This window comes from Podarcis bocagei (assembly GCF_964188305.1).
Source record: "Podarcis bocagei genome assembly, chromosome: 8".
Taxonomy (NCBI): Eukaryota; Metazoa; Chordata; class Lepidosauria; order Squamata; family Lacertidae; genus Podarcis; species Podarcis bocagei.
In genome coordinates, this window is record NC_138133.1 from 90,480,463 (window position 1) to 90,508,419 (window position 27,957).

Genomic DNA, 27,957 nt, shown 5'->3' on the forward strand with positions numbered 1-27,957 from the left:
CTTCTGATCGGCAAGTCCTAAGCTCTGTGGTTTAATAGCCATCTTTAAATATCTCAAGGGCTGGCACATGGAAGAGGGTGCAAGCTTGTTTTCTCCAGCTCTGGAGGGTAGGACTCGGACCGATGACTTCAAGTTACGAGAACAGAGATTCTGACTGACATACAGAAAACCTTTCTGACAGTAAGAGCTGTTTGACCGTGGATAGAAGGTGGTGGAGTCTCCTTCCTTGGAGGTTCTTAAGCAGAGGTTGGCTGGCCATCTGCCATGCATGCTTTAGATGAGATTCCTGCATTGCAAGGGGGTTGGACTAGATGACCCTAAGGGTCCCTTCCAACTCTACGATTCTGTGATCCCATATTGGCTATCGCTCTCCTACCTAGCAGCTAGGAAAGGGGTGCAGGAAAGGCCCAACTCTTAGCCTGGAGGACACCATCACTCAGTTGCAGTTCTTGCAGCCCAACTCATTCTTTTATGATGCTGCTGAGGACACAAGTGGCCAGGTCTTACAAAGAGCTCATCGAACTAGTTCAGCAACCTTCTCTATTAAGAGTCTCGCCCTCACTGGCTACAGGAGCTCAAGAACTGGAAGGTACTCCGGGCACCATCCAGATCAGGCACCTACCTCAAAACAAGTGACAATAATATGCATCTTATGTAAAATAGAGCATACAGGTAAAAACAAACAGACCACGAATGCCATAGCCGTTGTGGCTAGTAGCCACCGATAACCCTCCATGGATTTGCCCAGCACTCTTTTAAAGCCATCCAAACTCGGTGTCCATCGCTGCCTCCTGTGGCAGTGAGTTCCACAGGTTAACTCTGTGTGCTGGGTGAAGGACGACTTTATTTTATCTGCCCGGAATCCAGCAGCATCTCAGCTTCGTTGAATGCTAGCCAGAATGGCTGCTAGCCACGACAGCTACGTCTGCCGTTCCCAGCCAGAGGCAGCACAAGTAATAATAATAATAATAATTTATTATTTATACCCCACCCATCTGGCTGGGCTTCCCCAGCCACTCTGGGCAGCTTTCAATAAAATATTAAAATACAGTAATGCATCAAACATTAAAACCTTCCCTAAACAGGGCTGCCTTCAGATGTCTTCTAAAAGTCTGGTAGTTGTTCTTCTCTTTAACATCTGGTGGGAGGGTGTTCCACAGGGCGGGTGCCACCACCGAGAAGGCCCTCTGCCCAGTTCCCTATAACCTGGCTTTTCACAGTGAGGGAACCACCAGAAGGCCCATGGTGCTGGACCTCAGTGTCTGGGATGGATGATGGGGGTGGAGACGCTCCTTCAGGTATAGTGGACCGAGGCCGTTTAGGGCTTTACAGGTCAGCACCAACACTTTGAATTGTGCTCGGAAACATACTGGGAGCCAATGCAGGTCTTTCAAGACCGGTGTTATGTGGTCTCAGCGGCCTCTCCCAGTCCCCAGTCTAGCTGCCGCATTCTGGATTAGTTGTAGTTTCCGGGTCACCTTCAAAGGTAGCCCCACGTAGAGCGCATTGCAGTAGTCCAAGCGGGAGATAACTAGAGCATGCACAACTCTGGCGAGACAGTCCGCGGGCAGGGAGGGTCTCATCCTGCGTGCCAGATGGAGCTGATAAACAGCTTCCCTGGACACAGAATTGACCTGTGCCTCCATGGACAGCTGTGAGTCCAAAATGACTCCCAGGCTGCGCACCTGGTCCTTCAGGGGCACAGTTACCCCATTCAGGACCAGGGAATCCTCCACACCTGCCCGCCCCCTGTCCCCCCAAAACAGTACTTCTGTCTTGTCAGGATTCAACCTCAATCTGTTAGCCGCCATCCATTCTCCAACCGCCTCCAGGCACTCACACAAGTAAGCGCTAGTCTCTGCCTTACTGCATTGCAGCGGGTTGGACTAGATGACCCTGGGAGGTCCCTTCCAACTCTACAATTCTATTTTCTGGGAATCCCAAAAGCTGCGCTCGGGTCCTCCTTGTGGGTTCCCCTGGAGGCACCTGGCTGACCCCCGTTGACAGCAGGACCCTGCCAGGAAAGAGGAGTTGCCTGCGAGCCTTAGGCAAAGCGTGGAATGCGCAGCCGCAGGAGCCACGCAAATCACACAGAGGTCAGTCAAATCCAAAGCCCGAGCGCCGCAGGGTTTAATGAATCGCGTAAGAACACTTCCGGTTCTCAATCGGCACAGCCTGAGGCCGAGATGATGGCTGAGTGAGTGGCGGCAGCGACCAATGCCGAGTGCCCTGCCTAGGTAGAAGCATCGCCTGTCTCGTTCGGCAGCGCGCTTTTTGCGCGTCCCCGCATTTCGTAGCGGCGCTCGAGTGGAAACCGGAAGTGTCTCATCGCACGCATAGCTCCTGAAAGAAAAAAAGGCAAACCGCCGGGTGCGCGGGGAGATGACGTACACGGAAGCGGACGGACCCGTGGGCCTGGAGGCGGCGCGCAGCAGTGACGTCCGGGGCAGGTAGGCGAGGAATTGCCGGCTGAGGCAGCAGCGGGAAGAGCCGGAAGAGCCGGGGATGGAGGAGAAGGAGCAGCTGAGGCGCCAGATTCGCCTGCTTCAAGGTGAGGGACCCAGGCGTCCGGGGGGGCCCTTGGGCCTGAGGGGAGGGGGGCCGAGGGTCCTGGGAGGGGGCCCTGCCTGCCTGCCTGCCTGCCTGCGGGAGCGCTTCTGCCCTGGCTGCCTTTCCGGGGCTTGAGTTCAGGTCCCTGCCCCAAGGGGCTTACAATATATTATTATTATTATTATTATTATTATTATTATTATTATTATTATTATTATTATATATACCGCCCTATACCCAGAGGTCTCAGGGCGGTTCAACTCTTCTCCCAAGGGGCTTACTCTATTATTATTATTATTATTATTATTGTTGATTGAATATATATACAGTGGTACCTCGGGTTAAGAACTTAATTCGTTCCGGAGGTCCGTTCTTAACCTGAAACTGTTTTTAACCTGAAGCAACACTTTAGCTAATGGGGCCTCCTGCTGCTGCCGCACAATTTCTGTTCTCATCCTGAAGCAAAGCTCTGAACCCGAGGTACTATTTCTGGGTTAGTGGAGTCTGTAACCAAAAGCGTATGTAACCCGAGGTACCACTGTACCGCCCTATACCCAGAGGTCTCAGGGCGGTTCAACTCAGGTTCCTGCCTCAAGGGGCTTACTATATTATTATTATTATTATTGTTGTTGTTGTTGTTTGTTATTTTCTTCTTCTTTAGTACGGCACTTTGATATTATTATCATTACTGCAACATTTGTTTTATATCATGTTTCGATTTGATAGCAACACTAATGGCAGTTTTAATCACAATATTGTTATAATTATTTATGCCCTGTCTTCCTCCCTGGCTCAAGGTGGCTTACAAATAAAAAGAACCACTGAAAACATAAAGGGGGGGGGGAGGCAGGGAACCAGTAACTGAAAAACAGATAGACGATAGACGTTGATGAAATTAAATCTATATATATAGGTTGGCATCCGTCTTTCTCGGGAGACGGTGGAGGAGAAAGCCCTTGGGGGTGAAGTCAGACAGTTGGAGAGTTATAGCGCCAGCTGTAGCTGTAGAGACTGATAGGGGAGAGACATGTTTTGTTGCAGCTGAGGCAGATGAAGGCATCCGGTTGTGCTGCTGCACATGCACCAGGGTGGTTCATCCCTCTCTCTTTTTGGGCTAGCTTTTGGAGGTTATGGTTATGGTTATGGTTATGGTTAACCAGCACAAGGTTGGGGCAGGTAGGTTTAAATCTATTTGGGTTTAGTTGAAGATGATTTTTTTGTATTGCAATGGGGCTTCATATGTTCTGTTCGTTCGGGTGGGACGGATTATGACTTCTTACAGGCAGGGCTACATCCTGCAGAAACATGCATGATGCCGATCTATGTGGGATATGTCTTGGTTTGGAAATAAAATTGTGTTGCAAATCCTTCAAGGTACTGCTGGAGGGATGCTTGAAGGCATAACTAATGGAATCTTTTCCTTCTCTCCTTCTAGGTCTCATCAACAACCATAAAAACATCCATGGGAATACACCAATTGCTCCACCTGCCCCAGCACCTCAGTGGCAGAATCCCAGGCCGCCTGCCTTTAGCAGTACTGCTTTCTCTGCTAGATATTCCCAGCAAACCCAGAGAGATTTTCAGCCTCGCCAGAGTGGTCCTAATGCCTGGAGAAAGAAATATTCTCTAGTCAATGTCCCGCCTCGGCCGGCACTTTGTTCTGGAACCAGCGTTTCTGCTAGTGCTTCTCGGACCAGCCTGAGCCACGCAAGCCCTGAGGCAACTGAGCCACAGGCTGCGCTCTCGGGAAGAAGTGTAAGCGTCAGTGCAGACGGCAATATCCTTGTGGGGGTGCAGGCTGGCTCGGCAGCGGCCAGCACTGCTGCCCCAGGATCCCATCTGAGCTCTGCGGAAGCAAAAGAAGGCCCAGCTGTGTCTAGAGGATGTGTGAGCAGGACTGCTTGGCCTTCGGGTGCTGGCTCGAGAAAGACTAAAGCACTGAGCGCCTCCACCTTGCCTAACTCGCTGCATTGCAAGGTCTTTGCTAAGGAGAAGGTTGACATGCCTGCCGAGTGTTGGAAGGGGCCTTCTGTTCAGGTTGCATCGGAATCGGCCCCGGACTTGTGCAGGACTATCAGTGAGAGCGCCGTTACGTTGAAATCTGAGCCTCAGCAGCAGCCCCTGACATTGCCTGATCATAAAGCGAGTGGTCTGTTGGTGAGGAAGAAGCCAGCACCAGAGGTTCCAGCCCTGCGTAGTTCTCAGCAAACGCCTGCAGTGACGGAGAAGCCCAGCGCGCTGAGGCTTGCTGAGGAGTCTGCTGCTGCTTCAACTTGGGAAGTTCCTTCAGCTGTTGGGACGAGCCTTTCCAAGGACAAACATTCAGCACCTGCTCTCCATGGAGCTCCTACCTCGCCGGCCTCCATCAAGTCTCCAAAGTTCAGGAGGAACAACTACACGTGGGTGGCGAATCCGAGCAAATCCCCTCGTACTGTGAAAAAATGGGCTGCTCCCAGAGCCTCTGAAAATGCACGCAAGTTTGCTGTGGGTGCAGAGAGAGGTCCCAAGTTACTCCCGAAGGGGGAATTGGGAGCAAAGCAAAAGAAATCCAACCCGCAGTCCAAGTTGGGGATTTCTTCCAGCCTGTACAAGTGGAAGGCCTCCAGTCTCCCGCTGTCTCCGTCTCCATCCACCTCTGCGTTCACGTGGCGGCGTAAGGAATGTGTTGGGCTTGGAGTTTCTCCTTCTGTGGGAGCTGGCGCTTCCCTTCAGACTGTGAGACGTGGGCCTCTTGGTCACGGCAGCCCCAGATCACCCTCTGGGAATAGTGGGTTTTGTAGTTACAAACTGAAGAGCCGGACCAAAATCATCAAGAGGAAGGGAAACGCCTGGTAAGTTATTGGTTGCGTTGGGAGAAATTCCCAAGACTTTCATCTGGAGTAGGCATGTCCAACAACAGGTGGATCGTGATCTACCGGTGGATCGCGAGATATCTATGGTAGATCGCAGTCGATCGTGTGACGCTTAGCGATCTCCCCCACCCCACCAAAAAAGCTCAAGAACTTTGCCTGTCAGTAACAATGGGTAGATCACAGCCAGTATTTTTATAATGTGAGTAGATCGCAGTCTCTTGGGAGTTGAACGTGCCTGCTCTATAGTAATGCTTACCATTCCAATGCAGCTGCTGGGGCACATGAAAACATGTGTTTTTGCATTGCAAAGTGTGGAATGAGCTCTGTCAGGGCCTGGGGATGAGAGTTCAGGTGGATTGTATGTTTGGAGCACTAGATGTGTCTGGGTAGGTAAAGCAGCGAGCAAAATCATGACAACTGTGGGATCCACTCTAGTTGGGGAAACGCTTCCCAATTTTTTTCACCTGCTAGATTCTAATTTCTAGCAGTTCATATACTACCTTGTTATTTTTTTTCCTGGCCTGAAGTCCAGAGTCTTAGGTGCAACTTTCTACAGAAAGAACACTTAAGGGCATGCACCATTTCAGAATGCAGGTATTGGGAGTGCATGAGTGCATAATTCCCCACATGAGAAACATCCTTCCTCTAGAAAGTTAGCATGCCAGGGTGAAGGATTGTAGCCTAGGCTATTCCCTGGTGGGCTAACTGTCCGTGTGCATGGAACATTCAGACAAGTGATTCATCGCCTGTGTGAGGTTTTATGGTGGTTGCCTTCAAATACCTACCCTTAAGTGTATTTCGTAGTTCTTTCTTGTGGTCCCTAGTCCCTAACCCTCTGCTTCCATGTATTCCACCCCACTCCCCGATGTTCTTTGATTCTAGCTTGCAGGGCTAAACATGTAGATCAGATTTTGCACAATTTCTTCCACAAAACCCAAGTAACATTCAGTCTGCTGGTGCAACTATTGCAACTACAGAGCATGAGTTTTTGGATTATTGGTCCCCCTGCACCACTTTTTAGTGCAGCGTTGGAAAGATGGGCTGGTACCTGTGATTATTTTACCAGCACCTCTTGGTAACGAACACTATACTGTTGTTGTTTAGTCGTGTCCGACACTTTGTGACCCCATGGACCGGAGCACGCCAGGCACTCCTGTCTTCCACTGCCTCCTGCAGTTTGGTCAAACTCATGCTGGTAGCTTCACGAACACTGTCCAACCATCTCGTCCTCCGTCATCCCCTTCTCCTTGTGCCCTCCATCTTTCCCAACATCAGGGTCTTTTCCAGGGAGTCTTCTCTTCTCCTGAGGTCGCCAAAGTTTTGGCACCTCAGCTCCAGGATCTGTCCTTCCAGTGAGCACTCAGGGCTGATTTCTTTCAGAATGGATAGGTTTGATCTTCTTGCAGTCCATGGGACTCTCAAGAGTCTCCTCCAGCACCAGAATTCAAAAGCATCGATTCTATACTACTATACTATACACTATACTACTGAGCAGTATGAATATGCAGAACATATAACTTTCATTGGATTTGCTTTTTGTAAGATGGACTTGGAAGGTGGAGCTATCGGTGGCTGAAGCTCCATTCATCTGTGAGTGTATTTGAGTCACCTTTCTCTATGAGGCTGCTGGGTTGAATCATTCCTGCAGCCGCCTGGAGCCCTGATCACATGAAAGGGGTTTGGGCTGAGAGCTCCCTGCTCCCCATGTGAGACTGCCCTATGAATCTGCTCATGGTTGGAGTGTGATGTGCTTGAGGACTACACCATGGTGACTGCTTCTGTTGTCCTTCCAGCTCCCCGACTGATAAGAGGAGCCCGTCCTTCCCTACTGTGCTTCTGAGAAGCCGCTATTGTCTCAGGAAAAGGAACTCCCCTCGGGGAAGGGGATCGCCCACGGCCCGGAAAGCTGGATCCAAAGGCCTGGTGCAGATTGGCAAGCACAGGCTGCGCCGGCTGCCGGCATCCCGAACCCACCTTTTGGCCAAAGAAGGTAAGAGCAAGCTTCTGTTTCTTGGTTTACTGTTGTGCTTTTTAATACACCAGCGCCTTGTCCTGGGAACTCCTGTTGGTCTGGTTCGGAGAAGCATGGTGTTGGTTGAGATTCTCTGTCTTGCTTTGGCCAACTCCTCTGGAAGATTTGGAGACCTGGCTGCAAGACTCCTTTCCCTAACAAAGATTTAAAAACTGAATTGTGGTTGCACATATTGGTCATGTGTGCTTACGTATATTATGTGTGGTGTAGTGGTTAAGAGCGGTAGACTTGTAATCTGGTGAACCGGGTTCGCGTCTCCGCTACTCCACATGCAGCTGCTGGGTGACCTTGGGCCATAGCTGTCAACGTTTCCCATTTTTTAAGGGAAATTCCCTTATTCCAAATAGGATTCCTCGCAAGAAAAGGGAAAAGTTGACAGCTATGCCTTGGGCTAGTCACACTTCTTTGACGTCTCTCAGCCCCACTCACCTCACAGAGTGTTTGTTGTGGAGGAGGAAGGGAAAGGAGAATGTTAGCCGCTTTGAGACTCCTTCGGGTAGTGATAAAGCAGGATATCAAATCCAAACTACTACTACTACTACTACTCTTCTTCTTCTTCTTCTTCTTCTTCTTCTTCTTCTTCTTCTTCTTCTTCTTCACGTGGCTTGGCCCTTGGCCATGGCCTCTGTGTGAGTTTTTTCCTGGAAAGCCAACAGCGTAAGCCACCCACTTGCTTTTCCAGCCCAACTGAACCGTAACTCGCTCCATTTCTTTGAGCATTCTGTGCCTTTGGCACGACTTTTGAGCCGACTGCCCCCAAAATGGCAGCTAAACATTTCGTTTTAGTGACTGTGGTCCTGGTTTAAAGAGCCATTTGGCTCCAACTTACATATCTCAGTTTCTAATACCGGCTGGGGATTGGGGTGCCTTGGGAGGGAATGGGGCTAGATTGCATTTTACTTATTTGTGAACTTCCTAGATGGTATGGGCAGGATAATGTAATGAAAAAACAGCCTCGTGCTACCTGGTAGTGCTTTGGGTTAGGAGTCCCTCTGGGCCCAGTCAGCACCTCGAGTGCCAGGTTGATGTGAAGTAATCATGTACACTTATTTATAAAAAGTCTGGTGAAGGCGGGGCACTATTATTTTTTAGATTAAAAAACGCCAAAGCGTTGCACACAAATGCCAGAGCGCCTTGTTTGCATGTTAAAGGGTTCTAGAAATTGTTCAGGTGTCTCCAGGATGCTCAGTTCCTCGTATGGAATTAATCTAAGTAAATGTTGTAAAGCCAAGCCTAACATCCCTGAGCAATTCGAGGTAGTTATGCATTCTTTAATGTGTTAAGAAAATTTTAAAAAGCTAGTGTAGTTTTGCTTTTAGGAAGAAGCGACTGCGTTTTGTAGCACATCACACTTTGTCGTTCATTTTCTTGCTGCTGTCACTCCACCTGTATACATGTTGATTTATCAGCAATTAAGTACACTAAAGAGGCAGACTCTTAACCAGGGAGTATTTTGGGAAGTGTCATCCTGGAATTTCTTGGCAGCTGCGTGGTTTTTGTAGCTGTTTCCTGAGGGTTGGCCAAGTACGGAACACTTGTAATCTTCTGGCAGTTTCACAGTTCTGAAAAGAGGCTGCTGCACCGGTAACTATTATGTGTGACTTCTTTTCAAGAATAAACTTCCCACATTCTTTTCCTCCATACTTTTGAGTCTTTGACATGTGGACATGTGTGACTTCTGACTTTTTAGGCAGCAGTTCTAAACACCTGTAAGTCAGTCGAATTGAACTCAGCGGGACTTACTTCTGAGCAGGCTCACATAGGATCCGGCTGTTACAAAGAATGTTGGAATCGGTCCTGAATGCTCCCTAACTCGATGAGCTGCTGGCTTCATTCAGACCAGTGGCTTCCAACTTTTTGGGTATGGCAATCCACAAGTCCAAATCTACATGAATTTCACATGAATTTCAGACCTTAGTTCAGGGGTCAGCAAACTTTTTCAGCAGAAGCCCAGTCCACTGTCCTTCAGACCTTGTGGTGGGCCGGACTATATTTTTTTGGGGGGAAATGAACGAATTCCTATGCCCCACAAATAACCCAGAGATGCATTTTAAATACAGTGGTGCCTCGCAAGACGAAAATAATTTGTTCCGCGAGTCTTTTCGTCTTGCGATGTTTTTCGTCTTGCGAAGCACGGTCCGTCGCAACTGCGCCTCTTCAAGCGGCTTTAAGAAAAAAGCGCAAGACGTTTTCGTCTTGCGAAGCAAGCCCATAGGGAAATTCGTCTAGCGAAGCAACGCAAAACCGAAAAACCCCTTCGTCTAGCGAGTTTTTCGTCTTGCGAGGCATTCGTCTTGCGGGGCACCACTGTAAAAGCACACCTTCTACTCATGTAAAAACACGCTGATTCCCGGACCGCCCACAGGCCAGATTTAGAAGGCGATTGGGCTGGATCCGGCCCCCGGGCCTTAGTTTGCCTACCCATGCCTTAGTTTAGGGGTCAGTAACCTTTTTCAGCCGTGGGCCAGTCCACCGTCCCTCAGACCATGTGGGTCTGGACTATATATTTTTTTGGGGGGGGGGATGAATGAATTCCTATGCCCCACAAATAACCCAGAGATGCATTTTAAATAAAAGGGTACATCCTACTCATGTAAAAACATCCTGATTCCCGGACCGTCTGTGGGCCGGATTGAGAAGGCGATTGGGCTGGATCTGGCCCCCGGGCCTTAGGTTGCCTACTCCTGCCTTAGTTCTTCTCTGCTGCCAACAAGCAGTTCCCAAGGGTTGAAATGTAAGGTTAAAATATTAAAATACGCCAACGAAACAAAAATCTGCAAGAGGTATTAATCACAACCATTAGGGATTGCAAGAAATAATTATTTTGGGGTTTGCTTATAATCCATGACCCACCTGCACAGGCTTCACGACCCACAGGGTGGGAAGCACTCATTCTGATGTTTTTGTATATTGGGTTATTAAACCAATATATGATTGGGACTTTTGCCTGTGCATGCAACCCTGTCACTACTCTGTTTGCAAAAAGAGTAACTCAAATCAGAAAGTGAAAGATATACACTTGGGACTTTTCTTGGGACACAAGCTTAACGTGAGCCAGCAGTGTGATGCAGCAGCAAAAAAAGCGAATGCTGTTCTAGGCTGCATCAACAGAAGTCTAGTGTCCAGATCAAGGGAAGTCATAGTACCACTCTAGTCTGCCTTGGTCAGACCATACCTGGAATACTGTGTCCAGTTCTGGGCACCACAGTTTAAGAAGGATGTTGACAAGCTGGAACATGTGCAGAGGAGGGCAACCAAGATGATCAAGGGTTTAGAAGCCAAGCCTGATGAGGAACGGTTGAAGGAACTGGGTATGTTTAGCTCAGAAGAGAGGAGATATGATAGATACCTTCAAATATTTAAAGGGCTGTTCCATGGAAGATGGAGCAAGTTTGCTTTCTCCTGCTCCGGATGGTAGGACTCGAACCAATGTCTTCAAGCTCCAAGAAAGGAGGTTGTGGACTCTCCTTCCTTGAAGGTTTTTAAGCAGAGGTTGGGTGGCCATCTGTCATGGAAGCTTTAGCTGAGATTCCTGCACTGCAGGGGGTTGGACTAGATGACCCTTGGGGCCCCAACTCTACCATTCTATGATTCTGCAGGATCCTCCTTTGAGGAAGGCTCAGAGGATAAGTCTTTTCAGTTGTGGCACCCCTTTTGCACAAAGCTCTACCCAGTGAAGTCCTTCTGGGTCCTTCATTGACATATTTTCAGCATCTGGTAAAAACTTACCTTTCCCTTCATTACTATGTTGTTTTATGTTAGTTGGGCCTGTGAAGATTTTTGATGCTTGTATGGTTAGTGGTGTTGGTTTGTGGATTTTTAATGAATTGCATGTGTTTTCTGTAAAAGTATTTACTGTATTTTTCCATGTAAACGACTAGGTTTCCCCCCCAAAAAATAATGTCCAAAATTAGGGGGCATCTTATACACGGATAGTGTCTTCCCCCATTTTCTTAAATCTGAGTTCCCCAAAATAGGGGGCATCTTATATATGGGGGCGTCTTACAGACGAAAAAATACGGTATATTAGAATGTATCTTTGCTTATGCTTATAAATATTTTGCAAGTTGCTTGGGGACGTTTTTGTCTAGCAAGTCACTTAATCTCAGATTATTATCGCGCCATAGTTTTCTTTTTTATGGTCCCAAACAGGAAGCCTTGGTTGCCAGCAGTGGAACAAATCAGGATATCTAACCAACTTTAAGCTGTAGTTTAATATCACGACTTCTTCCCTAACTGGTCGCCACAGGTGTTTTTTTTGCTTTGGACGAAACAGGAACAAACAAAAATGTTGTGTGACCTCTGTGTATGTGCAAATTGTTTGCCAGACCTTTGCGTTGATAAGTTCAGTGTGTTGAAGGGGAGCATTTGGATTTATGGTGGCTTCAAGAGTGTGCAAAACTGAAACCTGTGTGTGTTGCTTCCCGTTGGGCAAAATGGGGGGTCAGTCGATCTCCATTTCACATGTCGCACTGTCTTCATGGATGCGGATACAAGCCAACTTCTGGTCCAGGCCATCCCAAACCTCTGGTGTAACGCGGTGTGAACCGATCCACTGAGCCGTCATCTGGGCTTGTCTAGATACTTGGGTGTGACTTTTGGGGCAGTGGGAGGCTGGCATAATCTGGCTTCTGTGAATCGCCTTCTGTCTTTTCGGGCGGTTGGCCAAGTGGTGGGTGTCCAATAGCAGGATAGATGATCGACAGCAATATATTTTGCTATTTTAGAGGGGGCAGAAGCCCACCTCCCCACCCCTGCTTGGAGTTGCAGAACGGTTTGTCGAGGTGGATTCTTAACAGATTATTATTCTTCAGTGCTGTGGTCAGGCTGATGATAACTGTTCAGGTCTCCGGCGAATCGGAGATCTTGCTCTTCATGCTTGCAAATTGCAAATGGGGCGTGTGCTCTAAGGAGGTCTGAAATTGCCTGGAAACCTATGCTCAAGATCCAGCATCCGTATAAGACACTTTTATGCCTCTCCTGGTCTGCCCCACGGAGGACCTTAAGGTCCATAAATAGCAACACCCTACAGGTCCCGGGCCCTAAGGAAGTCAGATTAGCCAGAGCCAGGGCCTTTTCAACACTGGCTCCGGCCTGGTGGAACGCTCTGCCTCATGAGACCAGGGCCCTGCAAGATCTGATTTCTTTCTGCAGGGCCTGTAAGACAGAGTTGTTCCGCCAGGCCTTTGGCTTGGAGTCAATTTGATTCCCTCCCCCTCTTTCTTTTTTCCTTTCTTCTTCTGTGATGGAACTCCTCTTTGGGGACTTCCCTGGCTTTTTTCTGGCCCACATAGGACCAGTCTGGACAGCTGGCCCTGGTGAAGACTTGACGTTTTCATCCCCAGAAAGTTTTTGATTTGAGTTTCCATTGAAATGAGGCTGCATTTTAATGTTTTAATGTTGTATTTTAATCTTGTTTTTAAGTTGTATTTCAAACAATTGTTTTTATATTTGGTGTTAGCCGCCCAGAGCCTGGTCTTGGCTGGGGAGGGCGGGGTATAAATAAAATTCATTATTATTATTATTATTATTATTATTATTATACGTTACTCTTGTTTGTATGCACGAGAGTCACATCTGGAGTGGCACACAAACCTCGAGGCAGACCATTTATTGGGGCAGCTTGCCTGGCTGATGTAGGGCCTCATCCTGCCTGGTCCTTGGTGCTGGAGGGGAGGGGGCGCTGCCGCTGGCAGCCGAGGGTCTGGGCCCCTGGGGGAGTCTTGTTCCTTAATGAAACAAGTGGGCAGCGGTGTGGAGGGGGGGTCATGTTCGAGCGGCCGGGCGTTGTGAACCTTTCCTCACCCCAGTAAAATCAATGCTGTGACATTCCCTCTGCTTCTCCGATCGCTCGCGTCGACTCTGCTGACATCTGCTGGAGCTTTGGGTGTTCGGTACAAGACCCGGGAGTGATTCTTTTGAGGGTTTATAAAGCAAACACTTTGGCGCGGTGCTGCCGCCGCCTGTGTCTCCTAGCTTTCCCTCTCTCTCTAGCGTCGCCTGCTAGCAAAGCCCCCCTTGCTTGTGCATGCAGGCAGCTGCTTGCGGTGTTTTCCAGAGGGTGCCCGTGGGAGTGTGACCCCCCTGTATGATTGGTGCCCATCCAGATTCTTTGACTGACAGCCACAGAGTTGGGACAGGACCGTCCTCATTCCGGCAAGGGCTCACGTGACGCCTCCTCCCCTCTGACCTGTAGAGGGCAGTCTTGCCCCTTGCATTCTCCCTCGTCCACCTTTTTCTGGTAATTGATTGCCTAATTTCCTCTTTATGTGAAAGAAAGCAGATATCAAGTAATTTGCAGCAATAACCTGCTAATGCTGGGCCAGTATCAAAACTCCCATGTTCATTTCAAGTGGCAGATAAAACACTAATATATAATTATCCTTGCAAATTGGATTGTTTTAAATAACCAAAAGACTATGGCCAGGAGAAAACTATCCCATTTCCCTTGAGTTAGTATTGCGGCATAATTGCTGCGTTCAATCAATTTCCTTGGCATTAGAAATTCCATCACAATCAACATTAAGCTATATTCATTGTGATGGCTAAGAGCCGGGCCATTTCTCCTCTTTTCCTTAACTGGCAAAATTAATCAGGGAAAAGATTTTAAACATTTACCCGTGCGAAAGAGGTCAGCTCTGCCACTATATTGCTCAGCAGATAACGGGGCTAATAAAAAGAAAATTGAATTACTAATGATCGCCAGGAACCGAGTATATAAAACCTGGCAATCGCCCGCTTCAGGAGAAAAGGAGAATCAATTTTCTTCGGACAAGGTGTGCTCATTTTTTATTTTGGCGCATATTATCAGCGATTTAATTTGAAAGCGCATAAACAGGAGGAAACAGTTAGGAAATAATGAGCCCGAAGGTGTAAAGTGCTACAGGATATATGCTGTACACAATTTATTTGGCACAACAGATAATCACTTTAATTGAATTCAAAACTGCATTGTTCAGCAGTGTGGCCTGCCTCTCTTTGCCCGTGGGGAATTGCAGAATATTACAAAGGTGCCAGAAGAGCCGTGTGTTTTTCTGTGTGTCCCTCCTTTGTAATGTCCCCCGCAAGGCACAACTGACGTGCCTTCGTTCATGCGTGGAAGGATGCAGGCTGTTGATAGTGTAATATTTAAAAGGCAATAGAAGTCTCCTTGGCTTCCAGAGCGCTTGGTGCCAGGGAACTGCAAAATACCCAGCTTCTGCCTTGATGGATAACTTTTGCACATGGAAGGATCCGTGTGGAGCAGGGAGTTGGCTTTCCCTCCCAGCTCTCCATGCTCCTAACATCCTGCGCATCTCGAGTAGCTCTGTGTGAGGACTGCAGGTCACCTTTCCCGCTTCCTAACTCAGTCGCATTGCTAAATCCAATATCCAGATATTGTGTCAGAGCTTTGAGGAGCCCAGGCTATTTTCCAACTTGCCACTGGGCCGTCTGATTGGGAACTCGTATGACAGGGCGGTCGCGATTTTGGTAACTGGTTCTGTGAGCTTTCCCTCTCCCAGTCAAACTCAGATGCCTACGGTTTGGTGCGCTAGAATCCCAAACAAACAATGCTCCCGATTTCAGCTGAACCAGCGGTAATTTAAATGTTTTTCTGTTCCTCCCCTCAGACTGCACAGACAGACTAGGTGGTTGTGTGTCTCCCCTTCTGCTAAGTGTACACATGCACTTAAAAATACAGTGATACAGCATGTGTGCAGTTTTTTTCCTGCCTTGCACTAAAGCCTCATGATGTCCCAGTTGAGAGCTGCAGGTTCAGGGAGACTGTGTGAAGGCAACAGAACTGAAAGTGCCAAATGGCATTTGGGTGGGTGGGCATGTGAAGCCCATAATTTGGGATTCGTGTAAGCCTTTGTTGGAGCGGATTATTAGATGCTTAAGAGTTCCAAAAAAACGGATAAGCACAGAATGCTCGTGTTTGGGGAATCAGACAGATCCACGATTCCTTTGCTGCAGGGACATGTCCTTTGGAAAGGGGCAATATGAAGGTGCAACCCAGCAGGAACATACAAGATACAGAGCGTGGAAGTTTGCCGGAGCACAGCTGCAAGTTGCATGTCGTGCCTTCGATTCCGTGGGGCTGGCGGAGGAGACAACGGATTGTGCTCCGCCTGTGTCACGCTATTGTTAATTTCACAAGTATCTCCCCCCTCCCACCCCTTTCAAGATCTGCAGTAAATGAGGATTGCTTAGGTTAATTACAGTTTCATGCTCAAGTTTCTAATGACGGAAGATGAGGGAGTGAAAACGCTGAGATTGCCGAGATAATATCTTGAAACAACGAGAATCCCGAGCTTGCTGTTGGGAGTGGGTCTGTGCAAAACAAAGATGTTATTTTCCTGTGCGTGGCTGGCTAATCGGTCTCAAACAGAAATGGGAAAGCAAGTCTCAATTCCATACTGAGTATATTAAAAGATGTTCACGGTGGGGGTTTATTTGGCCTCATTTTCAGAATTTCACTTCTGACCTCTGGTTGTCTTGACCTGATTCTGCAAAGGTTTTTCACCTGCAAACTTTCATGGCTAGCCTTCGTGGAGCAAGGAAGTGTTTCTCATTTTTTTCTGGTAGGATTCCCATTGCCTTGAAGCAGACATAGAGAATCCGCCTGCGAAAATTTTTGCTGGATCAAAAGTCTCAGGGTGTCAGTTCAGTGCACATAATAACAATTATTATAAATAATGGTAATAATAATTTATTTATTACCTGCCCTTCACCCTAAGGTCCCAGGGGAGGCTACAGCATTGAAAACAATTTAAAATAACCAAATGTGGATGTTGCTTGAGTTAGCAGGGCATTATTTTCGGTGGGATGCTCCTCTCACATCCTGGTTCAATTAGTCATAGGTAAATATGTTTTTTTGTGCATGGCTAAAGCTAGATCAGCTCCCCCCCTTTTGGCAGCTGCCAAAAATTGCAGTTGCTGTACATAAAGCATTCTAGTGCTGTGCAAACATAACTGGAATCTATTTTTTAATATAAAAAACAGCAACAAGACACAAATACTCATTTAAAGAATATATATTAGGCATTTGTATGGCAGCCTAGAATCGAGTTCCCAAGGAGGTTGGCAGCAAGAAGGAAAGCAAATTAAAATACATACAGTAACATCCTGGTGTGTGAGAGAGGCTGAGGCATTTAAATATGGCTGTGTGGTTAGACTTACTTATTTTGGTTTGTTTTTAAAACCTTTATTTTTCTCTTTGTTTGTTGAGAATCGTAGAACTGTTGAGTTGGAAGGAACCATCCAGTCTAACGCCCTGGAATGCAGGGATCTTTGGCCCAATGTGGGGTATGAACCTGCAACCCGGAGATTAAGTGAGCTCTCCCAGGCCTGAAACTCAGGGGAGCTGCTGCCAGCCAGTCTAGACAGTACTGGGCCAGTGGTCCTACTCAGTGTAAGGCAGCGTCTATGCTTATTATCCACCTTTCCGTCCGTTACGGGAAAGTCTGTTGTATCGGGTGCAACACTTGGCTTAGTCTCGCACATGTCTCTATTCTTAGCGGCCTGTTTTTAGTCCTGCCTGCCTGGATACCTTCTGGCTGCCCCGCGGAGTTTGCAAACCCACCGCCATGCTGCCCTCGGAAAAGTGGAACTCTCGAAATGGCTACTAGCCGTGGCTCTCAGAAACAGGTTGCCTTTGCTTAGAGATCATTACGCTCTTCCCGGTGGAGCGATGCTGTAAGGGAGCTGCTTGGACCCCCTCGCTTTTCAAAGCTGCGAAAGTTCACATACTTGGCCACGATCCCCAGCCGCTGCCTCTTACGTCAGCCTGCTGGGGTGACAGTGTTGGGTTTCCTTGGCACTTTACGGGGGACTGTTCCAGCGTGCTTGAGAGCCTCTCTCGGAAGGATGTTTTCAGAAAACTCTGCTAAGGGATCCTTTCGCCTCCTCCCTTCCCCGGGTTCTGGGCAATTCCCAAATACCGGGTGTGTTTTGCCTTTTATTTTAAGCATCTAAATTTATTTCGTTTTAAATCATGTTTTCTTCTTCTTTGTTTCTGTTGCTCTTCCATAAATCTCTTGGATGGCAAAGCTAAGCAGGGCCCAGGATGGTCTCAAATTCGTGGGCCACGATTCCTGCATTGAAGTGAGTTGGGCTAGATGGCTCTTGGGCCCCCTTCCAGTTCTGTGATTCTGTTTCCTACACCCTGGGCAGCTTTCTGCCCCGGGCGCCCCTTGTCACTGCAGTCTGCATATTTGTGTTTTCACGGCAATGCCATCGTCCTGCCTATTCTCTCCCTCGGGACTACCTTCAAAAACGCCTTTTCCAGCATCTCTGAACAGTCAAGTGTCTTTTGAAGAACTTGGAGTGGCTTCAGTTTGGGATGGGTGGGTGCAGATGCCCGTCCCCACCTTCTCACTGTGGAGTAGCCAGTCTCTTCTTCCCGTTTCATTATTTCGTAGCTTCCATCGTGTCAACAGCTTTCCATGGCATTGTGACTAAATTGAGCAGAGAGCTCCTCCTTTTGAACCCCAACTTTGCTTACATGCAAGGTTCCCATATGATTTGCAGCATTGTACATTTCTGCTGCATTTCAGATTTAACAGAGACCCCTAAGGTGGTTTGCAATAAAATAAAATTGAATGCTGTCCAGCTCTGCAATTCTGTGCTTCTATGGCTGTAGAATTAAAGCAAATAACCAAAATGGCTAAAATTACAACAATTAAAAGCCTAAAGGATTAAAAATATTGTTGAGGCCTGCCTAAAATTCATCCGAGATGGGGCCTGTCTGACCTCCCGTGGGAAGGAGTTTCAGAACCAGTGACTGGGCTGCTCCACATTCCCACCCACTTAAAGTAGAAGTGGTCTCTGGAGTGAGAGTCAGCATTCTGGGTCCTGGTGTTTTTACAGAGAGGCTCGAAAGATAAGTTGCAAGCTCCCATCCAAAAGCATAGAAGCATCAAGGGCTGTGACTGTTGCTTCCTGCAACAGTAATAATTATTACTTTTGATAATAGTAAAAAAAAAGTTATTAATTGTTGCGATGCAAAAGTCCAAAGCGGTATATGAATATTTCATGCTGGGTTCTCACTCTGTTGTCTCCTGTTTCTCTCAGCAACTCTGCACAATTTTCTGCCACCCCCTCTACATTAACCCTTTCCCTCCTGTTCCTCTTTATGCCAACTGGATTCTGGGGGGAAATATTCTGCAGGATCTTCAGAAGTTGTGTGGGATCAAAACACATACGTCCGGGGTTTGTTCCAGTTGCAGAACTTAAGATAATTGCATGTTTTGGGTCTGATTTTTGGTGTGGACGATTCAAGACTCCTTCCGCAGGGATGTGACTTGGATCAGGGAACAGAATTCAGCAAGAGAAAAGTTTTGTGCAAGTTTGTCTCTTGACGTCTGAATTGCAGTTTGGTGATACAGTGGTACCTCGAGTTACAGATGCTTCAGGTTACAGATGCTTCAGGTTGCAGACTCCACTAACCCAGAAATAGTACCTTGGGTTAATAACTTTGCTTCAGGATGAGAACAGAAATTGTGCAGTGGCAGCGGGAGGCCCCATTAGCTAAAGTAGTACCTCAGGTTAAGAACAGTTTCAGGTTAAGAACGGACCTCCGGAACGAATTAAGTTCTTAACCCGAGGTACCACTGTAGTTATTTGCGTGTTCAGACCCAGAGACCATGCCCACTAAATAAACACACATTTGACTCAAATTTTAGTTTTGGTTTTCGGCAGAATTTAGGCCACAACTTTATTGATTACAGAAAAGTGAGTGCTTGCATAGGCTCTGGTTCGACTAGCTCCCTGCACCCTTGCAGGTAGCGCTCAGCCAAGGGTGAACACCTGAGGTAGGTGAAAAGCCCGGGAACAGACTCTGTTCCCTCCTCAGATGCTCCCCTGGACTCGGGCACGGGCACAACCCCCTCTCAGGGGTTGACCAAACCAAGCTGAGTCTAACGGAATACCCTTCACATAGGGATGGCGAGAGTCAGGAGTGCTCTGATGGTGTTTCCTGCTTGGCAGGGGGTTGGACTCGATGGCCCTTGTGGTCTCTTCCAACTCTATGATTCTATGATTCTATGACCGTTCTCCCATCCCTATCACCTGAACCAGTGCCTATCCGCAACCTTACAAAACCTGAGTTTTCCTGATCAAAGCAGCTAACCTAGCATGGGGCTCTTCCCCGGTCTGGCTGCGAACATAATTTTCCCTTGGCTGGATTTCACCATTGATTGGTGATCTTAATTTAGTGACAGGCTCTAAAATGGCTCCCATGTAATGCAGCTGTTTAGGAAGATATTAGGGTGGAAGCAATACCCCCATGTTTTATGTGAAACGAGCTGTGTTATCAGCAAGAGAAATCAAGCATGTGAGACATGGTTGGGCTGGTGAGCTATTGGGGGCATCACTGAGAGCAGAGGATTTACACTTCCCTCCAAACATTAACGGGGGTGTTTTACCATTTATCCCCCCCCTCTTCCTCCTGGTGTGTAAGGGCGGCAGCGGCGGCTGTGATCCATCATTCCCTCCCTGGTGTTGCACTGTCTCTTGCATTTTACTACCCCAAACACCGTAAAAGGGCATTAGAGCAGTTAAATCCCAGAGTCCTGCTTTCCTAAGGAAAAAAGAAAACGCTGAATTAGGCAGTGAAAAAAAAAAGGCAACGACAGCGATACTTTAATCTTGCATAAATTATCAGAAGAGTCAGAGGCTAGCCATTTTATGTATTGTTAGAGCTGCGCTAATTAATTATTCCCGAATAATCAATGGTTTTTGACTTTTTAAAAACGTGGTAATGGGCCATAGTATATTTATTTCCAAAATGGCAGAAGTACACACATAGATTTGGTTGTGTGGTTTTTTTTTTTGACGTGACTGTGTTTTAATCTTGACCCGCATGACTGGGGGGTTCATGTGTCAACATTGTAAAAGTGGCGAGCAGAGAGAGCAGAACAGTCCACAAATTAGCCCAAAGTTATTCTGAATTCATCCAGTGCTGCGGATTGGATGGAGGGAATGTGCAACGTTGGCTGGAGATGCAAGCATTCCTGGAGGCTCGGCTTAGTCTAGGGCAGTTCACCTTTGAAAGGTGGGAACTCAGGGGAGCAGCGTACGTCTAGCTGCCTCCCGTTTGAGGTTGAACTGAATGAGCTTCACCTTCTTTCTGCAGCTTCCGGTTCATAGACAACTGTTTCACTTAATAAATTTGCAATAGCTGCACCCCCTGGTCTTTGCAACTTGTACTCCCGATCACACAAACTGTGTATTTGCTCTCTGAGTCATAGCTGTCAACTTTTCCCCTTTTTAAAGGGGAAATTCCCTTATTCCGAATAAGATTCCTCGCAAGAAAAGGGAAAAGTTGACAGCTATGCTCTGAGTGCATGTCTGCTGAAAGAAGGGAGACAGCAGGGCTCCAACAGAGACAACCTCCCTCCCACCCCACATTTTGCAGCCATGACTTCAGAGGGGGCAGTGATGGCCATCAATTTAGATGGCTTTGAAAGAGAATTGGACCAAGTCATGGAGGAAGAGAGGGCTATGGATGGCTACTAGCCATTGAGGCCTATACTCTGCCACCACGGTTGGAGACAGCAATGCTTCTGAATCCCAGTTGCTGGAAACCACAGCAAGAGGGGAGAGGTCGCTTGTACTTTGTGTCCTGCTTGCTGGTTTCTCATTGGGGCATCGGGTTGGCCAGTGTGAGAACGGGAGGCTGGACTAGACGAGCCTTTCGTCGGATCCAGAGAACATTTCATAGATCATTAGATCCTGGTGTGCCTCTCCTCTCTTCTGCACTACTGGGTGATACCCAGCTTTAGTCATACTGGTTGTAAGCCTATTGCAATACATTCTGGTCCTGTTGAGTATGCTGCAGATATATATATATATACATATACACACACACACACGCACGCACACACACACACACACACACACACACACACACGTGTGTCTGTGTGTAATGCCCACAAGATGCACCTGAGGATTCTCCCTTGACTTTGATACTTGGCTAAAGGAAGCCACACACCCTTTCCTGGAGAGCCATTGTGATATACTGGTTAGGAGCGGTGGACTCGTAATCTGGGGAACCGGGTTCGCGTCTCCGCTCCTCCACTTGCAGCTGCTGGGTGACCTTGGGCCAGTCACACTTCTTTGAAGTCTCTCAGCCCCACTCACCTCACAGAGTGTTGGTTGTGGGGGAGGAAGGGAAAGGAGAATGTTAGCCGCTTTGAGACTCCTTCGGGTAGTGATAAAGTGGGATATCAAATCCAAACTCCTCCTCTTCTTCTTCTTCTGAATTGAACAGGGGCAGTGTTAGAAACTCAGATATATGAGCTAGGCACTAAATGGCTCCTTAAACTGGGGTTACGGTCGCCAAAACGGAATGCCTGGTTGCCATTTTTAGGCCAAACACCTCAAAATTCGTAATTTTCAATATGACTTTTTGGATCCTGAAATTTGTTCTGATTGTGCAGATAAAATATCACGGATAGAATTCTACAGGATGCGTTGCTAGTGTGTGAAAACGGTCAAGATTCAAGGATCCCCAGGCATGCACCTCCAGACGGTGGAGACATCAGCCTCCATTCCGGTGCCCAGGAATCTTCACTTGGTTCACACGTGGCTGATGGCCATCTGCAAAATGCCCCTGGCGAATTTCAAACACTGGGCAAACATGTGTTCTCCCCCTGGAAGCAACTAACGTGCAGCAGCTCTTGTGTCCTGGCAAAACAGTGTCCTTCCCCAGCTGCCTCCTACACTGTTTTCCCCCTCCCCCCCTGTGTCCTCCTGAGTAGGGCAGGGGTCGAGGGCCACATTCCCTTCTGGGCAACCTTCTAAGGGCCACATGCAATTGTGGGTAGAGCAACAAATCCCAGTTCTATCTGTGTACAGTAGGTCAGCTTCTACGCACACTTGGACAAGCCGCTCTCTATTCTTTGTCCAGGCAAGCGGAAGCCATTCTCAGAGTCCAAGGATATATTCCAGCCAGGCAGAAACATTTGTGAAGGCTGTGAAGCAGAGGCGCTGAGGTGTGCGTGCCCAGAGAGAGTCCTGGAGGTCTGCCCTTGGACCCTGGGCCTGTTTGCCCATCCCTGGTGTGGTATGACCACGCTCTCCCGCCACCCAAGTGCCAATGTAGTCGTGGTGCGCAGAGGTTTCTGAGCGTGTGCTGCTGTTAAACGCCCAAGCAGCCCAATCCAATCCCATGCCTTGAGTGCAACAAAGAGCAAATTGCACCTGTGGCCTACGGCTGTATAAAACCCACCCAACAATAGAGAAGCACGGCCCATTGTCATGCAAATGCCTCCTGCACCACCAAAGATAGATATTTCTATTAACTTTGCTCATTGTGGAGAGCCAGTCGGAGGCAAGAAAGACGCGGATGTTTCTCTCGCTACCTGGAGCAGGCGTGCAATCTTTTCTCTCTATGTGTGCATTAAAAAACCCACCAAGAACCATCCCATCTGGTTCGAGCCTGGCCGCATCTCTCCTCTCCCCCACCAACACCATTTTTGCACCAGACCTGCTTTGCACCGATTTGGTCCTCCGGTGTCCTTTTATTTCTTCTACCTCTCTGCCGTTGTTTTTAAAAGAAAAGTGCTATTTTGTGTGTGCATTTGTATCGGGGCTCCTGTCATTCATCAGGAGCTGGAGAGGAATGAGGAAGCACCATGGAAGATAAGGGGACAGGTGGAATAGGTACCGTATTTTTTTCTCTATAAGACTCAGTTTTTCCCTCCTAAAAAGTAAGGGGAAATGTGTGTGCGTCTTATGGAGCGATTGCAGGCTGCGCAGCTATCCCAGAAGCCAGAACAGCAAGAGGGATTGCTGCTTTCACTGCGCAGCGATCCCTCTTGCTGTTCTGGATTCTGAGATTCAGGAATTTTCCCCCCCTTGTTTTCCTCCTCCAAAAACTAGGTGCGTCTTGTGGTCTGGTGCGTCTTATAGAGTGAAAAATATGGTACCTGCTTCACTGAGGAAGCATTAGGGGGCTGTTTGTGGGTGTGTGGGAAGGCTGGCGTGCCTCTCCCCTTGGGGCTGTGTCTGCAGTGGCCACCCTTGGCCCTATGGTCTGCCCCCTAGGGCAGAGCAGTTCCTCCTCTTCACTCCACTGTCTGGAGACGTTTTTGAGCGAAGGTGCGTTAGCCGGTGCCTGAATGCCGCAATGGCCACATAAACAAGAGAGATCTGGCTGTAAAAAGTAATGAAGAATATCAGCGTGAAATCAAGATGTTAAACTCCCACTCGTGACAGGCAGTAAATTCCCAGGCCACTGCGTTCAGGCCTCTTTCTTTTGGAAGTGTGTATGTGCGTGTGTGTGTGTGCGCGCGCGCGCGTGTGGGCAGCTTGTTTTATGCTCTGTTTCATGGCGAGAGAGAGAGAGAGAGAGAGAGAGAGAGAGAGAGAGAGATGCAACTGCCCTTGGTCTTTTCTGTTTCCACTGTGATCACTCCCAGGTCTGGCTGGGTTAACAGCAAGAAGCACAGAAATTGGAGAGGGACAGACCACATATTGTGGGGCTTTGTCCTTGTGAATCTGTTTACCCTGCCAGTCCAGCGCTTCTTCAGCTGTGGTCCAGGGACCAGGATGAAAACAAAGGTACCTGTTGAGTTTCCTCTCCTTTCTCCTCTCTCTGTTTCATACCGCTACTTACTTGAAGGGACAGCCTCCTTTAACATGTCCACATTGAGCCTGAAAAGCAGTGCGCTTCTTCACCTGGGGCTCCACAAGCAGCTGTACCTCCTGTGGCTGATGGGAGTTGTAGTCTAAAAGTGTAGAAATTTGTGGGAGAGGCCACAGCTGCTTTTGTGTGTCTGTGTGTGCAGCCTAATATGGCTCCAGCTGATTCCCCACAACCCAGTGAATCATGCTTTGTTGTTGTTTAGACGTTTAGTCGTGTCCGACTCTTCGTGACCCCCTGGACCAGAGCACGCCAGGCCCTCCTGTCTTCCACTGCCTCCCGCAGTTGGGTCAAACTCATTCTGGTAGCTTTGAGAACACTGTCCCACCATCTCGTCCTCCATCGTCCCCTTCTCCTTGGGCCCCTCATCTTTCCCAACATCAGGGTCTTTTCCAGGGAGTCTTCTCTCCTCCTGAGGCGGCCAAAGTCTTGGAGCCTCAGCTTCAGGATCTGTCCTTCCAGTGAGCACTCAGGGCTGATTTCATTCAGAATGGATAGATTTGATCTTGCGGTCCATGGGACTCTCCAGAGTCTCCTCCAGCACCACAATTCAAAAGCATCCATTCTTCGGCGATCAGCCTTCTTTATGGTCCAGCTCTCACTTCCATACATCTCTACTGGGAAAACCATAGCTTGAACTATACGGACCTTTGTCGGCAAGGTGATGTCTCTGCTTTATAAGATACTGTCTATGTTTGTCATTGTTTTTCTCCCAAGAAGCAGGCGTCTTTTAATTTCATGACTGCTGTCAATCCACTCCAGTATCCCTACCAAGAAAACTCCATGAACAAAAGGCATATAAAAGTCCTTTCCTTTATAGCTGAGCATTTGGGGTAGCTTGTTCTGTGGTTGTCCTATATTTGGTTTCTCATGTTTGCCAGGCTGTTTGTGTTTCATGAATCTGTAGGTCGCTTTTGGGCATCTTTTTTGTGAAAAGTGGCAAATGAATGCCACCAGTACTACTTCTGCAAAACAATGGCGTGCGAAAGATTTGCATGCACACCATGGAAGCTTGTGGGAGGGCTGAACCACATCAGATTTCTACCCTGGCTGGCCTGCGACTCATGCCACTTGTCATATGAATCCCTGCTTGACCTTGTTCTGTTTTACTTGATAACTTTGCCTCTATTTATTTTATTTTTTTAAAAGCACCCAGCCTTTCCCAATCTGCATGGGGGGAGGGGAAACCCAATCAAAACCCCTGCAACCAGCACTTTTGGAAACTCAGCTGCCATGTCCTATTAGCCTCTTTCTCCGCGTGTCTCTTTGCATCTCCAGCTACTTGAGTAGCAAGCGAGTCGCGCTTCTGAGCCTCTCCCCGTCCTGTGACCCAAATGCAGCCAGAGACGATGGCTTAGCAAGGCTGCGAGGAGTAAACAAGACAAGGAGCTCGGCTATTTAGCGCAAGGCTTCTCTCGCCGCCCTTCGCCGCATCGCACAACGTGTTGCTTGTTTTCTCAGGGTGCAAGTCCTCTGGAAGCGGCCTTGTGGGTTCTTGCTTTGAAGCCCGTGATGAGCAAGGTGATCAGGGTGGATGGGCGGGGGAACGGCAGCACAACTCCTCTTTCACAAAACTCTTCGACTGCCCAGTGAAAATGTGTTCAGTCTGTTGATGGGCAGTTAATTCATGGCTATGATCACCTCTGTTAAATTTCCTGTTGCAACGAAAACAGGGTCATGTGGCACTTCAGAGAACAACTGGCTTGCCGTCTTCATCAGATTGTCAAAAGAGCATCACAGCAGTCCTGCGGGATCATGCCAAAGGCCCACCCAGTCCAGCAATTGTGCCAGAGGCTAGCCATTGTGTCCCAGTGCCAACCCAACAGCAGTGCTCTCCCTCCCTGTGATTCCTAGCATGGTATTTACCGGCATACCATCTCCAAGGGCTGTAGCTCAGAGGTAGAGCATCTGTTTCGCATGCAGAAGGTCCCAGGTTCAAGTCCCTGCGTGCTCCAGGAGAGCCTCCTGACTGAAATCCTGGAGAGCTGCTGCCAGTCAGTGTAGGCAGCCCTGAGCAAGATGGACCAAATGCCTGGATCAGTATAAAGCAACTTCCCATGTTCTAGTGTTCCAATACTGTTCGTTGCTAATAAATTCGGTTTATGCAGCTTAGAGGTCCTATTTCTGAGTCCCTCAAACGCAGAGCCTGACGTTTTGGGTGAGCTGTGTGCATGGTGAATGTGTGAAGTTAAGTGTTGAGCATTTTCGTACCAGGGTTTAGGGCATGGGTGTCATTAGTGGGAAAGTGGAACCTATAACCTGGACTACACCTGTTCTTATGAGCCACGGAAACTGCTTCGTTGATCAAGCACCTTGCCAAAGTGTTGACCACCTAGGACATGGGAAGGCAAACTAAGGCCCAGGGGCTGGATCCCTTCTAAATCTGGTCCACGGACGGTCCGGGAATCAGGGTGTTTTTACATGTGTAGAATGTGTGCTTTTATTTAAAATGCATCTCTGGCTCCCAGTACATTTCCGGGCACAATTCAAAGTGTTGGTGCTGACCTTTAAAGCCCTAAACGGCCTTGGCCCAGTATACCTGAAGGAGCGTCTCCACCCGCATTGTTCAGCCCAGACACTGAGGTCCAGCTCCAAGGGCCTTCTTTTGGTTCCCTCACTGCGAGAAATGAGGGTACAGAAAACCAGGCAGAGGGCCTTCTCAGTGGTGGCACCCTCCCTGTGGAACGCCCTCCCATCAGATGTCAAGGAGATAAACAACTATCTGGCTTTTAGAAGACATCTGAAGGCAGCCCTGTACAGGGAAGCTTTTAATGTGTGATGTTTTATCGTGTTTTTACTATTCTCCTGGGAGCTGCCCAGAGTAGCTGGGGAAACCCAGCCAGATGGGTGGGGTATAAATGATGATGATGATGATGATGATGATGATTAATGTTGTTATTAGGGTGAGAGGAGTTCTCAATTGGAGACTTACTTCCCTCCCACCTGATGGCTTCATCAATAACTGTTGCTGGCTGGTTAGCTGGAGCAGAATTCAGGCATGGTAGGGTCTGCCAACTGGACTGGTAGGCCCTCTTAATCGCAGGTGAGCTAGCACTGCTCCAGCCACTTGTTAGAAAGCTGTCCAGTTTATAATTGCACTAATGAAGGCCCAAGCTGTTTCCAGGCTGCCTTGCTTTTGGTTGGGGGTTCTTAATGACAAATATGAAATCTCCCGTAGCAGTGGAAAGTGTTATTTAGGTTTTCTTTTCTTTTTTCTTTTTAAAAAAAATATTGACAAGCCCTCTTTTGTACTTGGAAGACTCCTCTGCTCCATTAAGTAACTCAGCCACTCTCCTGCTATGAATATTTCAAAGAAAAAGAAAAAGTGCCACATTAGTCATCCATTCAGGCCAGAATGGGCATTGATCCCTTGGAGGAGAAGATGGTCATCAGGCGAGTAATAGCAGCACTTACACAGGGTAGGCAACATCTTTTCTGGAGCTTGCAAAATACCCTCTTTCCTTCGCAGTGCCATGGCCTGGAGTTCTCTGTGCATGCGGGTTCATAGGTCATTGTAGCTGGGAGGCGGTTTTACTGAAGCCTCACAAATGTTGTGATTAGAAAAGGGATAAACAGGGCCATTTTGCATTAGATGGGCTCCGTTAGCAAGATTCAGCCTGCAACCGAAAACCTTCTCACCCGGGTTGAACTCAGTGGGGCTCCCTTCTGAATCTGGGTATAGAATTGCACCGTTGCATAGACTGCAAAGGTTCAGTTCTAGGGCTGCAGCTGACTCGCAGAACGGCTTGCACGCAGAATCTGTAGCTTTCATCATCACTTAACCAGCTTAATCAGTTAATCAGCTTTTATTAGCAGTTAAAACAGTCTTGGGGTGCAGGGATGAGAGAGAGTCTGTGTGGTCTGAGTAGCTTTGTGTGTCCAGACTTCAGGGA

General features: G+C 48.1%; 1 protein-coding gene across 1 annotated transcript in view; it reads left to right on the forward strand.

Moving 5' to 3' along the window:
- The first annotated feature begins 2,406 nt into the window (after nucleotides 1-2,406).
- ZC3H3 (zinc finger CCCH-type containing 3) overlaps nucleotides 2,407-27,957 on the forward strand; it is a 269,931-nt gene continuing 244,380 nt past the window's right edge. The window contains exons 1-3 of the mRNA XM_081204465.1: nucleotides 2,407-2,551; nucleotides 3,986-5,381; nucleotides 7,196-7,392. Of these exons, the coding sequence (XP_081060591.1) occupies nucleotides 2,506-2,551; nucleotides 3,986-5,381; nucleotides 7,196-7,392 (1,639 nt within the window). The 5' untranslated portion in view covers nucleotides 2,407-2,505. The remainder of the gene's footprint in view (nucleotides 2,552-3,985; nucleotides 5,382-7,195; nucleotides 7,393-27,957) is intronic.